The sequence below is a fragment of the Sceloporus occidentalis genome, unplaced genomic scaffold, assembly GCF_023333645.1.
Source record: "Sceloporus occidentalis isolate IW3139 unplaced genomic scaffold, rSceOcc1.0.p SCAF_1, whole genome shotgun sequence".
Lineage (NCBI taxonomy): Eukaryota > Metazoa > Chordata > Lepidosauria > Squamata > Phrynosomatidae > Sceloporus > Sceloporus occidentalis.
Window position 1 is genome coordinate 154,431,101 of NW_028316981.1, and position 15,040 is coordinate 154,446,140.

Below are 15,040 nucleotides of genomic sequence, written 5' to 3' on the forward strand. Positions count from 1 at the left end.
AAAAACAGTCCCAAAGCTCTGCATTGTGGATTTATTTATTTGTTGACTCGTTTATTGTCCACTAGCTCAATTTGTTGTATGGACTGGTGCTATCAAAGACAAATAACCCTACAGCCATCAGCAATTGTTTTTGAGTTTCACAGCCCACTCAATTCTCATAATGGTTAACAGAACAAATTGATATTATTTAATAGGTAAGTGGTGCCAAGAGAGGGCTAGGTGCTGCCCAAGGAAGTTCTCAATGGTAGACAAGTCTTCTTGTGAAATTCTTGCAGAACATCCACTCTTTGTGTGGAGGAGGACACATATATACCTACACAGATATATAAATGCATATATGTACTTCTGGAAGAAAAGCAACATGCATAGGAGTCTCAGGCCTGGTACAGATGAGCACAAACTGCTGGCTTGTGGGTGGAGTCACAGTGCAGCATCCGCACGCTCAACAGCATGACTCCACCCCCTCATGCCATGATGCCGCACAGTGTTCTAGATGGTGCGTGGCATCATGGCGCGACCCTGGTGCTGGATGTAGATGAAGCAGCGTCAAAAGGCTGTCAGAAAGCTGCACCACTGCAGCTGTGGAGCCTTTTAGAGGGTGCAAAAAGGAACTGCATTTTGCGGCTCCTTTTTTCACCCTCTGGAAGATGGATCAGGGCCATGGCGCATGGTGGCTGAGGCTCTGATCCAGCTAGTAAAGAGGCAGCTGCATGTAACCACTTAGGGGCTATTTGTACAAACCCTCAGTTGGAAAGGTTTTGAAAGTATGCCTCACTGAAACAAAACTACTGTAAGTTGCAGACAGGATTTTTGCCTAAACTTTAGAGACTTCACAGAATCCATTTTTAAAATTTTAAAATTTCTTCTTGAAGGAAACAATGTGTAAATTTAGCAATTTTGTTCCGCACAGGTTTTTAAAGGTTATTCACAATTTGGGACGTAGGGGCTGAACAGACAGGCCAAAATAAAGCTGTTTCGGGTCACTTTGGAGTCCTTAGGACTGGAGCGTGGCTTTGGCATGGCTTCCAGCCTCTTGGGACGTATGCATCATTTAAACAACATACCTCCAAAGTGACCCAAAGCAGCTTTATTTTGGCCTGTTTGTTCGGGCCCTTAGTCTGTAAAAGAAATTTTATTTTCTGTGTGGAAGAAAAAGCTGTTTCCTGCACAGAAAATGCTGCTTTAATATTTCTATGCCTTCAGGATCTTCAATGTTGCCCAGTTTCATGACTCTGCTAATTTTACTTTTGTGAAGCATTTATGTAATTACTAATCTGGATATTTCCACAGCACCCAGATAGAAGCAAGGGAATCTTACCAGCAGCCATACTTTAACACTATCCTAATTTGTAATACAGTGGGCCTGCTATATTGGCATGCTAGCCATTTGCAGACTCAAGTGTCCACAGATTGCCCTGCTCCATTATTGTCAGTGGTGGTGCATGCATGGAGGAGTCTGCATGGACAAACCAAATCCAGTTCCTCAAAGTGGTCCACCAGTTAGCCATGAAAAGTACATATTTTCCCTCTGTTATACTCTCTTTGGGGGGAAAGCTGTGAAACCACACAAGCCCATCTCTCTCTGTCAAATACAGGGGTGGGTAACTTCTCCAGGATCACAGAAGTGCCTCCCCATAGAACTGGGCCTGGGAAGGCTGCATCTTTCCCTCATGCCTCCATATCTATTTTATGTTATTTTATTACTCAAAATACCCTCAACTCCATGGAGGGCAATTTCACCAGTGTTTGTTTCAATCCTAGGAAGAAACTCTTTTCAAAGCTGGGAGTGGCCTTATCAGTTCATGGGGGCAGGAACCTGGTGAAATTGCCCTCCTACACATAGGATGTAGAGGGCGTGTGTGTGTGTGTGTTTGTTTAAATTTTAAGGACAAATGTTGGTGTGTAGGTACACTGGGTCCCCTAAAGGGTGCATATGGGACATGGGCCTCATTTTTCTCACCTTTCGCCAAACACTTTCACTTGTTAGCCTTTCTCAAATGCAAGGAATTGTGCTCTCTGTTCCATATATCTTGGGAGCTCTTTCCCATTATATTTTACAGGGTTTTCTGTACAATTCGGCAAAAATTTGCATTCGGCTCTACTTACAATGTGGACTTTCCTTTGCCCCAACTTTCAAAAGGAGCTTCGCAATAGGCACATTATTTGTCAGGATAGCAATGTCCAGTGCAGTTAATCCTTCACTATTAGGAGTGTTAAGATCCAGTTCCTCAGGCGTGTATTGATAGAGGAGAATCTGGACTGTATCCATGTCCTGCTGTTCCACGGCCTCCAGCATAGCTTCACAGCACTGGAAGTTCTGTTCATCAATAAGAAAATAAATAAGGAAACTGTCAAAATAACTATCTGTTCTGTGCCCTTCCATACTTCTATTTTTAGAAATCACCTATTCTATGAATTAAAGTATAGTCACTAGCTGTGCTCCAGCATCTCAACCATTTCCACCCACTCATCCAACCAACTTCCCACCGCCATTTTGAGTGCCTCTTGGAAGCTAATTAAACAACTGTCATGTTCTGTTACATTTGTATTTGGTGTAGATTCTTCTTGCGATTTTATATCTTTCATAGCAACTTCTGAAATCTTGGGAAAAGGTGGTTAGCATTTTGAATAAACAAAACCTGGATAACATGTCTTTGTTCCTGACAGTGGTAGCCGCAGGGTGTGGGGAAATGCAGAATGTAAGAATGTCGGCACAATTGATGTTTGATCCCTTAACTATATGCTATGGAGGGGGAGAACTGGATGTTTGGAGACTGCTTCCAGGTGCAGAAGCATGCTTCTCATTCAGTGAAGTTGTATTTTTGAATCAGAACCAGCCCCACCATTAGTCAGAGTAAGGTAATTGAATCAGACTACTGAATGTAGTGAAAAGCAAGCTAATAGGTAATCACTTAAATAACGATTGCTCTATTTTTACTGCCAATGAGAATAATAGGCTGTCAAACAATTTTCTGGCTCAGTCTCAGTCCCATTACTATCACAAGCATGGTTGGTGGGGACACGAGAGAGAACCTTCCTGGTGGCTGTCTCTGCACTTTGGAACTCCCTTCCCAGGGAGGCCAGAATGGCCCCTTCCTTGTTGTTCTATGAGCAGGTTTAAACTTTTTTATTCAGACAGGCTTTTAAGTTATTAAACAACAGAATGGGGGTGTTGTATTGTTTTAACTGTACTGTTTTTAATCACTTTTATCTTTTTAAATTGGATTGTATTCTTTTAATGTATGATGTGTTTTAATACTGCAACTGTTTAATTCTATTTTAATGCTTACTTTTTGTGTGTTTTAAATTGTATTGTTCTTTGTAATGACTTTGAGTCACAATTTTGGGGGGAAAGCTGGATATAATAATAATAATAATAACAGAACTGAATTTCTGCAAGTGTTGCTTGTCAGGCAAAGAAGTCCTGCTGAAATTCCCTCTTCTACACAACTGTTAAAGATGTAGGAGCCCTGTCCCTTATTTCCTGGCAAGAAATGGCAATATCATATGAATTCTGAAATGTCAATTGTGTGTCTTAGCTTTGCCACACTATTGGCCTCATATTAGTACATGCTGCATACCCCATGCTATATTTGGGTGAAAAATGAGCTCCTTACTTTCCCCAGGACCTCTGCACTTCCTCTTGCACCAAGAGACAAAGGAGGTCTCCTTCCACTGAAATAGTAAGCCAGTTGTCTCTGCCTACCCCCTGCCATGCTTTCAGCCACCCTCTCTGTCTGTTCACCCCTGAGTTGTGCTGATCCAGTTGCTGCTTTTGTAATCCTGAACCAGCAACCAGTCCAGAATCCCATTGTTGATTCCCAAAAAAAGCCATCAAGTTTTTTGTTACCTCACAAGGCAGCACATTCCCCAGAAGCTAGTTTTCAGTTATGGTCCCCAAAACCTAGCCTCTGTGCACACAGTATGCATGCAGTTGTTCCAGGCTGTGTTTGGTGTTGCTCTCAGACCTCAGTCTGAGCCACTCATACTTTCCATGGCCTGCTCTTTGGACAGGGAAATATTACCTCTTTAAACCCCTAAAAATCCGTTATCCAGTTTCCACATTTTCATTTCGGTTAGCTCAGAATGCTGTGTCTGTTTGAATTGTTATTGTGTGGGTGTGACTCTGCATTTTACTAAATGAAACCTTCTTAATTCACCCAGACCTGGAATCCTCCTCAGTCATTGCCAGTATACATAGATGCCAACAGTCCTAAAGGTTATGCAGCCTCATGCAAGCTTGTAATTTCCCCAACAATCAAAGTGACACTAATAGTTGGTGGGGACCCCCTGCCCCTCAACTTTCTTTGGGTAACACTCAGCTGTAGCCAATTGGAATCTTTTCTACATTTCCTTGCAAAATCCATTTTTAAAAATTGTGATTTCTTGATGATATGCCCAAATGACTACAAGAAAGCCTTACTTCAGGTTCTGTTATTCACTTTGAAATAAACATACTTAGGCAGTTCTAAGCAGTTCATTCTTGTAAGTAAATTTGATCTAGTTTTGTGGGTTGGTGAAACTAAGGAACAGCTGAAATCTCCCAAGTTTGTACTGAAATGGCTGAAAGACTATAATCAATAATTTTCCCTCTTAGAGGAAGGAAGAGTTGTTGAAATTCATGGTAAAACTATATGTGACATTCCGTACTCCTCCAAATTGGTTCTGGAGAACTGTGCATTCTTGTGATTTAGATTTTGGAGTCTGCTGGTTTGTACTGTCTCCACATTCTACCATTCCATGGGAGAGGGGGCTATTTGAGGCAATTTTTTGGTTCTGCACTACAACATTTCCAAAAGGTTTTAAAAACTGGAGCAGAGTTTTCTGAGGTGGACCTGTGGTTTGAAGGTAGGGTTGCCATAAGCCGGCTGGGGGCGGGACAATCCCGGGTTTTGACCACTAGGGGGCGTCCCTGCACGGTTTCCTCCTTGTCCCGGGTGGATGAGGTTGCCTTTGCTGGCCCTTGCAGAGCTGCACGCAGGGCTAATGAGGAGGACTTCCTCCTCCTGAGGCTGGGTCCTCCAGGCCTCAGCCTGTGAGGGCTGGCAGGGGGCGGGGCTGTTCCAGCCCCAGTCTGCCCCCATTGGCCAGCCAGACTCAGGAGGAGGAGTTCCTCCTCTGTTGGGCTGGGCTGCAGCCAGAGGGGAAAGGAAAGGGCCATTTCCTTTGCCCTTTTTTGGTGCCAGGGAGGAGGAGGAGGAGGAGGAGGAGGATGAAGAGGAAGAGAAGGAGAAGGAGAAGGAGGAAGTACTGTATGTGTTTTTTAAACTGTATTTTTAAAGTGCATTTTAAGCTGTATTTTTTAAACTGTATTTTTAAAGTGCATTTTAAGCTGTATTTTTTAAACTGTATTTTTAAAGTGCATTTTAAGCTGTATTTTTTAAACTGTATTTTTAAAGTGCATTTTAAGCTGTATTTTTTAAACTGTATTTTAAAGTGCATTTTTAAGCTGTATTTTTAAAGTGCATTTTAAGCTGTATTTTTAAACTGTATTTTTAAAGTGCATTTTTAAGCTGTATTTTTAAACTGTATTTTTAAAGTGCATTTTAAGCTGTATTTTTAAACTGTATTTTAAAGTGCATTTTAAGCTGTATTTTTAAAGTGCATTTTAAGCTGTATTTTTAAACTGTATTTTAAAGTGCATTTTAAGCTGTATTTTTAAAGTGCATTTTAAGCTGTATTTTTTAAACTGTATTTTAAAGTGCATTTTAAAGCTGTATTTTTAAAGTGCATTTTTAAGGTGTATTTTTAAACTGTATTTTAAAGTGCATTTTAAGCTGTATTTTTAAAGTGCATTTTAAGCTGTATTTTTTAAACTGTATTTTTAAAGTGCATTTTTAAGCTGTATTTTTAAACTGTATTTTAAAGTGCATTTTAAAGCTGTATTTTTAAAGTGCATTTTTAAGGTGTATTTTTAAACTGTATTTTTAAAGTGCATTTTTAAGCTGTATTTTTTAAACTGTATTTTTAAAGTGCATTTTAAAGTGCCTTTTCTGTGTATTTTTGATGCTTTTAATGCTAACAATTGTCCCTTGCTTCGACAATGATAGTGTGGTGATGATGTGATTTGAGTCAGCTTCTGAAGTTGAGAGAGTGTCACCTTCCAAAGGGTGGTTTTGGTGTATTTTTTGTGCTTTTAATGCTAACAAGTCTCCCTTGTTGTGACAATGATGGTGATGATGATGATGATGGTGATGGTGATATTGATATCAGTAAGCCTCTCAGGCATGGCCAATGTTAGCTGCTCTGATTTTTACAAACTCATGTGCAGTGAAAAAAAATCAAAGTCCCTTGACTAAGTACACACTTCTGAGAAGTAGAGTTGGTGCAAGAAACCTGAAACGGCAAATCCACTTCTTGTGAAACCACCTTGACATGTTCAATATGCATAGCCATGTTAAACCGTGCTAAGTGTTAAACTCAAGGGGTTTGATTATGGAATAAGCCTCTGAACTATGCAAGAGGCCATGTTAAGTAAAGCCACGGGAAGTGCCCAAATGTGCTGTTGTGTGTGTTTTGGAATGGAGGGGGGTGGTTTGGGCAGAAAAGGAAGTCCATTTCTGCCATCTGACTAGGAATAATGCCCAAATGTCCTCCATTTTGATCATGCCTAAGAAACATGCATTTATATTAACATTTTTAAAAAGCATCAATTTTTTCCGCATGTCCTCCATTTTTATAAAATGTGCCCTACATTTGAAAAGGTTGTCCTACATTTGCCCTACATTTGTCCCGGTTTGGAGGTCCTGACTTATGGCAACCCTATTTGAAGGGCAGGTTTTCTCTCCCTCTCACCCTGGCCTTAGAGTTACAACAGTGTTATAGTGCAAAGATGTCATTTCACTTATGCACTATAACTATAAGAAAAAAAATTAAAAGTAAAGGAGGAGAAGGATTTGTTTTTGTTCAGGTCCTCCTCCCCCTCCTCCTCCTCCTCCTCCTCCTCCTCCTCCTCTTCTCCCTCCTCCTCCTCCTCTCAAGGGTAAGAATAAAATGTTGTAGCTGGTGCTGGAAATTGTCAGAAAATAGTCCCGGACAAAAGAAGTATCATCTGGATAGTTTAAACCCCTTCCCCTTTTGAGAAGTACAGCCTCAAATACCACAGTCTCCCAATAGGATGAAAGAAAAAGCCAAATCTCACCTCCTTCCTTTTTCTGATAATAATTAATCAGGTCCTGCAACTGATGCAATTCACTTTTTTTAAAAGCCTGCATATTACATGTAAAGGTGCATTTAATATTAGATGTAGTTTAATCCTTGTATAGAAAAAAATGTAGTATGGAGACATTAGCTATAGCAAATTAAAATAAATATTCTCTCTGTGCTGATGCATTTTGCAAATTTTCCCCTGGATGTTCTATAAAGAGACAGTGGAGTACATAATGAAAAGTATTTCAATTTTGTTGGTGTAATGCAGGATTGTAGTAATTTTCAAAAAAGAAAGGTACCGCCTCCCCAAGATTATCTTACTTATTCTGACCTATTTTAGGTCTTATTTGGGATAGACACACCAATCTAACCACTCCATCTAATAATTAATCAATAAATATATTGTACACCTTGGCAGAAAGCCATATATAAATATGTAAATTTATATGTAAAATATTCCTGAGGTCATTGGTGTGGTCTCATAGCTCCAGAGCAATCAGAAGATATACAAATATTGGACCATTGGACCATGGGGACAGATGGACAATCTGCAAAATATTTATTGCTTTCCATCTTCTGCACAGCTAACTATTCAGTGCTAACTATTCAAAGGAACCATCATACCTCCCTTTTCACAACATTTAAGTCTATGAGATGTGCAGAAAAAGACAAGCCACAGGAAACACAGGAAGCACATCATCTCCTAATTGAATGGGAGAGAAGCAGGTGCAGCAATATAATATGGCCTGTAGGTTTTTGTTTACAAGAACATCCTTCTAATGCTCTGCAGTGGTGGGGTCTGGCCAAGTTCCTCAGAATTCCTTTTCAGAGTCCCTTTGTGATCATTAGCTATCAGCGCTCTTCTAGCCAGAAGAAAAGAGTGAGGAAAAATGGATGAAAAGTAAGACCCAGTTGAACATTTTGGAAACACTGTGGGAAGTATGTGACAATATTCTGAGCTGAGAAATGAGAGCTGCTGTGGACAACACAGAGCAGATAATTGCCTCACACAAGCTGTTGCGTTGGTTTGTTTGGGTAGGGTGGTTTGGTCATTTGTGCTCCCCATTCTAAAGACTAACAACATGAGAGCAAGAGACTCTATATGTCTATCCCTTGGAGTGCGAAGAAAAGAGTGGATGACTTTTGTCTAGCAAAAATCTGTTTGTCATCAATGAAGCAGCTTTCTTTGGGAATGTTTTGTGTTGTATATTTTTTTTTAAAAAAAAATGGTGGGTATCAAATGTCAGGTGCTGTAGGCTATATTTCAAAGGAAAAGGAAGTGGCAAAGCCTCATTTGAGTATTTCTCACCCAAGAAAACCCTATGAAATTAATGGGGTCTCCATAAGTCACCAGGCAATGTGAAGACACATACACACAAACATTATGCAGACATAGAATTTGAGAGAGAAAGCTCCAATTAGGGAGATCAAGAGATACTGTTTGGTGTATTACAGAACTGGGGTGAGATCTATTTCCAGAACAGGGGTGAGATCTAAAAAGGAGGAGAGAATAAATATGCATGAACCTGACCAATTTCCAGTGTCACTAGTCTTAGGAAACAATTTTGGCTGCCTTCAGTATATTCCTGATGTTTCACATGGGGAAAACCTCCAAATTTGGTTTTAAACTTCACTTTGGGGATGGTCAGACCTCCTCCCCACTATTAGTCATACTTCACAGGGGTAAGCCATGCTAGACTCCTGAAGCAAAACAACCAAATGGATAGGCAAAACATACTGTCACTCCTTGTTCATTTTGTTAGAAGCATGAATGCTTATGCCACCATAACAATATGTCTCTCAGTTTTTAAGATAACACAGAAAACTATTTATTTGCTTGCTTGTTTTTTTTATCTTATCTTATGCTAGTTTTATGGACACTCTTAGGTTTTCCATGTATAAATCTTTACATATTTCTTCTATGGAGGAATCCATTTTGCTCTAGGTTAAATTTTGGGGCAATGCAAGACAGTATAATGGCTGGATTTTCTCCCTCATAGTGGCATTATTCATTGTCTCAGATGGTGAGTCAATTGCTCATTTCCTAATAGGTGAGGTGCCTACAAAGTTAGGCATATAAGTCTCCAGACTCTCATCATCATCTCACAGAATGGAGCTGTATAACTGTGAAGAACTGTGTCACTGAAAGATTGGGAAGCATTTTAAAACATCGTCCCCCACCCAACTTGAATGCTGGAAACTCATTTTGATTGTAATGTGGCCTCATTTAAGTAAGCATCAGATCCAGAATGGAAATCAATCTTCATAGATTTCAACATGCCATACTGAACAGATGGCATGCATAAAAATGGCTGGTAAAAGGCCATCAACAATCTAGTGCTGGGGACTATCTTATTACACAGATAAGGCTGATGCCTGTTTCCCCATGAGCTGATTTAGGCCGTATAGTATCTTTAAAGTTGTCTCTTGTGATCAACAGAACAACGCTCAGAACTACAGGAAAATGTTTACTCGACCACCCTAAGGTGAGATTGGTAACAACACAGCAACGGGCATTTTCAGCTGTAGCGCCCTCCTTATGGAATGCCCTCCCTGAAGATATCCGCCACAGTGGAACAGTGGAAGCCTTCAAGAAGGCTTTAAAGACTTATCTCTTTCAACAAGCCTACCTTCCCAATTCCATCTAAGATTCTACCTCCCCTATTGTTTCTGCAGTTTGGTTTTAATAGATCGCTATGTTTTTAACAGTTTTTTATCCTATGCTTTTACTGTCGTTTGAATTTAATTCTATTTTAATATGTATTTTATGATGTAGACTCTTTTTTACTGTTTTTACTGTTTGATTAACGACATGTACACCGCTTTGATCATTGGAAAAGCGGTTTATAAATAAACATTTATTATTATTATTATTATAAAGACGTTGCTTATTTCAATAAGCTGATTTAAATTGCCACTGAGCAATTTTCAAAACACAGCTGTGTTAGTCTTTGGGGATTATCGCACTGCTGAAGAACATGTCTTACCGCTGCTGAGTTGAAGCTTCATTTGGACTGTACCCTGGTGTTATCGCACAGCTTTTCTCCCCAAAACCGCCATCCAGGTACAACCCGGCTCCAATGTGGGTTCCTGAATTTGCTTTGGCAGCCATTTTTCAAAGTCGGGAGCTTTCCATTTTGGATCTGATGCTTACTTAAATGAAGACACATTACAATTAAAATGATTGTTTCAGTATAAAGGGGGTAGTGCTGGAAAGAGGAATCTTGTAGTACTATTAAAACTAACCAATTTATTTCAACATAAGCTTTCATGGATTACAACCACAGAGGATTTGTTAGCACTCTATGTGAGCATTGTTAAAACCCCTCAAGGGTTTATAAGGAATCACAATAAATGTTTACCAGTCCTTCATCATTTTCAAGGTAAACGGATAAGTGTTTGGTGCATTTTATTACTTGATATGTACTCATCAAGAAATGAAGGTGGTTTGTCAAGTTGTAAAAAGGGTGGAGCAGCTTACTAAACAGCCTGGCAAAGCTTAGGAAAATTACTTTTTTTTTTACAATGACTACCAGATCTGTTAAATAACATGGCCACTAGTTAAAGTAGGTGGGGTATTCTGGCAGTTGTAGCCCCCAAAAGTAACCTTTCTAAGGTGTTAGGGCAGATGCAAATGCAGCATAATGGGGTATCTGAAGATCAAGCATTCAAGTCTGGTTAAAAATAATAATAAATGTATGCCACCCTGATAGCCATTAGGGCTGAAGGGCGGGATATAAATACCTAAATAAAAAAATAATAATAAAAAAGTCAGATTTTCCATAGAGATACTCTTAGCATCCTCAATTATGTATCAGTACAAGGCGGGGGGGGGGGGGGATGCAGCACTATAAAAAGCATAGAAGAGACAGATTGGCATACAATTTGTGTATGCTGATTTATATTTATATGTGCAAAGCTAGAAATGATTACTGTCATTTAAATAGCAATACAATACATTTCATCACATGGGAGGGGGAAATTGTTCAGTTTGCTGCCCAAGTGTCAACTGTTTGCTGAACAACAACAAAAGCCCCCTCCTGCTCTGCATTCTCATTTTTCAACTGGATTTGGTCCTGGATAGTCCCTCAAACAGAAGATTCCTTGTTGTTGTTGTTGTCATTGTTGTTGTTATCTATAAAGCTGCTGAACAGTATTCTCCAAATAGGTTCAGGACTTTGGATAGCTATTTGAAAGGTCGGCATTAAACCTGGAAAGGATTCATTGCCCCACTGACATGGAGCCAGTCTCTACCTCTCTAAATGGTGTAAATACTGGGCAGAACTTGGAAATGTTACTAGCTATGTATCTGTAGAAGGTCCTTTGGGGCAATGGAGACTTTCTCTTGGTCTTACCATCACCACAGGCACATTTGGCACAGGGGACAGCTATCTTGGTGGCTGTTCCTAAACTGTGGAACTTCCTCCCACAGGAGGTTCAGCTGCCCCCGACCACCAGTCCCACTCATAAGCAAAGACCTTTTTATTCAGATGCGACTTCAGCTTATAAATTATGTGGCAAAAGGGGCTTTTAAAGAGTTTATATTTTTTAATCTTTTCAATGTTTTAAATTGCTTCAATTTTGTGTTTTTAAGCGAGCTGTTGTTTAATTGTTTAACTTTTATATAAATAATTGTTTAACTCTACCTGTATGTAAATGCTTTTAAGCCACCTTGGATCCTGTACAAGGGGAAAGTTGAGGTATTAAACAAACCCACAAAGAAATGGCACATTGCAAAATGTAGCATAATAATTGGGAACATTTATATTATTGGTGTAATGAGGAAAAATTTTAGTTACCACAAATATTTTTGTGGTACCTTAAAGACTAACATATTTTATCTGGCATATACATTTGCTGACTGCAGCTCACTTCAGCAGATAAGATTGCATCTGATGAAGTGGATGGCAGTCCATGAAAGCATATGCCAAATAAAGCATGTTAGTCTTTCAAGTGCTACAAGCCTGCTGTTTTGGCTGCAGCAAATTAAAATGACTACTCCCCATATGTTATTTAAAAAAATCATTTTTAAATAATTTTAGAGGCATTTTGTCCATACGGCTTCCAGTTTCATGTGTTGCATTTCGGTATATTTTGAAAGAAATTGTAACCAATAGCAAGTACATTTCTATACCACTTAGCAGTGAACTAGCACTCCCTAAGTGGTTTACAATGTGCAAGCCAATTAACCCCAACAAGCTGGGTACTCATTTTATCGACCTACGAAGTGATGAAAGGCTGAGTGGGCCTTGAAGCCCTCCTCTAGAAGCGAACTTACAATATTGTGGCTGCAGTACCAGCATTTAACCACTGCACCACCAGGGCCCCTTGTCAATGACATAGATGTCATTGGGAATATAAATCACCCCATCTCTAATCACAGCCAGGTCTTTCACTTTAGACATGGAGAGTAGTAAAGGAAGAGGAAAAATAGGTTTCTGTCTCCACATGGGCCTTTTTGCTTTTTGTCCCACCCACACAAGGTCAAAAGTGACCAAAAATCTTAACCTATGATGATCCTTTTCCAGGATCGAAGGCAATTAAATGTTTGGCTATTCTTTTGTGGTTAGAATTGTACCACATAATACATCTTTAAACAGTTTGGGCAGAAAGCAATAATATGATTGACAGACACAGCCTCCCACAATGCTCCTAATACTTCCTGAAAATGTCAGAATGGACCATGAGCTATCATTAGGTATCACTTTTGATGAATCTCACAGAACGTACTTCTCTGTAGAACACTGAGGCTAGTAGCTTTTATGAGAACAGAACTGAACTGACATCACATCAACTCTACATGATAAAACTCAACTCGAAACAAGGCAGAATTAAAGCCTAGTTCCACACACCTTCAAATCAAAGGTGGGAAATCAATCATATAGTCAGTTTTTTTCCTTCAAACGCCCCTCTTCTCACAGAAAATTAGATGTCACAGAGAATTCTAAACTAGCCATCTATTGGTTTTGTAGATACAGGCTCCCCACCCACCAGACTGGGTATCATATTATCACTTCATCCATAGTTCATGAATATTACACCAAAGCAATTAATGGTCTTTCTATAAAAAAAAAGTATGATAGATGCACAGCATAGCAGGACAAAAATATTTCATATCTTATACGAAAACTGGGTATTTTATAGCTTTTATCCAAATACCCATGGAGACAAATCAGAGTAATTATTGGATATGATGTTTTTAAAACAAAGGGATGTAAATCTTTTCTTACTTTGTTTTCATGCTTCAAACATTTTCTCCTTGCAAGGCAGGATGAAAATAGTGTTCATGCGTTTTACAATGATTTTTGGCATTTGTGGACCTTGTTTGTGAAAATTTCACAAAGTATTTTTTGTGCAAAACATTGGTTTTCTTGTGCAAAATAAAATGTCTTTGCACAAAACTGGATGCTTTTTGCACACACCTCCCTTTTCTGTATTGATGACAGGGAAAAAAGAACAGTTATTTTCACTGTTGCCTATGGGTGAAGAATCTCATGACTATTTCCCCCACCCCACACCACACCACAGAGATGTATCATATTCTCAAAACATCTTTTCTTATTGAACATAAGGAAATCTGTGAGTATTCTTTACATCTGTATTGTCAAAAATGAGAAAAGGAGCTGTTACGCATTTGTTTGTTCCAGCAATCCAAGTTGTAACATGAAACTTTCTTGGCATCTGAGTCTGCTGCCACATTGCAGAACTGATGCAGTCTGATGCCGCTTTAACTGTCATGGTTCCATCCCATGGAATCCTCAGATTTGTAGTTTCTGGTGGCATTAGAGCTTTCTGAGATAGAAGGCTAAATATCTCACACAACTATAAATCCTAGAATTCCATAGCATTGAGCCATGGCAGTTAAAGCGGTGTCAAACAACATCAATTCTGCATTCTAGATGTGGCCTATGTGTCATCTAACACACTTAAGTCTTTGCCTCTTTCCCCATTTTTCCTCTTACTATACATAGACCTCATCACTTGCCCCCTTTTCTCAACCCCCATTCTACCTTTTGTAACTTCTTGCCTGGTGAAGAGCTTTCAAAAACTTTCCCCAGTACGTGCAATACTTGCAGGTGCAAATTTTGTTCAATGCTAATAATGATATTGCCTGTCCATTAGTTGGAGGTTATACCCTATAAATTCAATCTAGCTGAATTTTGACTGGGCATGACCATTGATTTGTTGGTTTTATTGCTGTTATTGTTATGGACCTCTAAATTGAATCTGGCTGTATCTACACTTCAGAATTAATGCAGTTTGACACCACATTAACTGCCATGGCTCAAGACTATGGAATTCTGGGATTTATAATTTTGTGAGATATCTAGCCTTCCCTGTCAGAGAGCACTGGTGCCACAACAAATTATGAATCCCAAGATTCCATAGAATAGAACCATGACAGTTAAAGCCATGTCAAACAGCATTAATTTGTAGTGTGGCAACAGCCTCTGATTGATAGTGAACCTGTCACAGGATTTTCTTGTTAAGATTTGTTTAGAGGAGGATCATTGCCTTCCTCTGAGGCTGAGAGAATGTGACTTCTTGCCTTTGCCATTTTTCTCCCTGTGTCCTGCCTCAAATATGCATCATGAAGCTATCCATCATGGTTTTATCACTCAAAATAGGTGGAATGATTTAGTACAGACAGAAATACTGTCTTAGCATAACTGTTTGCAGAGGTATAGAGAATCTGGACTGAATAAGAAGCTGTCCAAACTTTGAATCAGACCAGCCTTTCTGGGTCCCAGTCCATCATCCTACCACTGCTCAGTTGACGTTGTCTTCAGCATGTCATTATATTCAGTCTTCTTTAAAAGTATATTTCCAAGCTTTGAAAATCTGCACATTTGGAGTAACTATCCAGATTAAAAACAATAACAACAAAAGC

General features: G+C 39.3%; 1 protein-coding gene across 1 annotated transcript in view; it reads right to left on the reverse strand.

Moving 5' to 3' along the window:
• Positions 1–15,040, reverse strand: part of ANKFN1 (ankyrin repeat and fibronectin type III domain containing 1) — a 155,212-nt gene that overhangs the window by 118,301 nt on the left and 21,871 nt on the right. Inside the window, exon 3 of the mRNA XM_089508231.1 lies at positions 2,107–2,317. Coding sequence (XP_089364357.1) covers positions 2,107–2,317 — 211 coding nt within the window. The remainder of the gene's footprint in view (positions 1–2,106; positions 2,318–15,040) is intronic.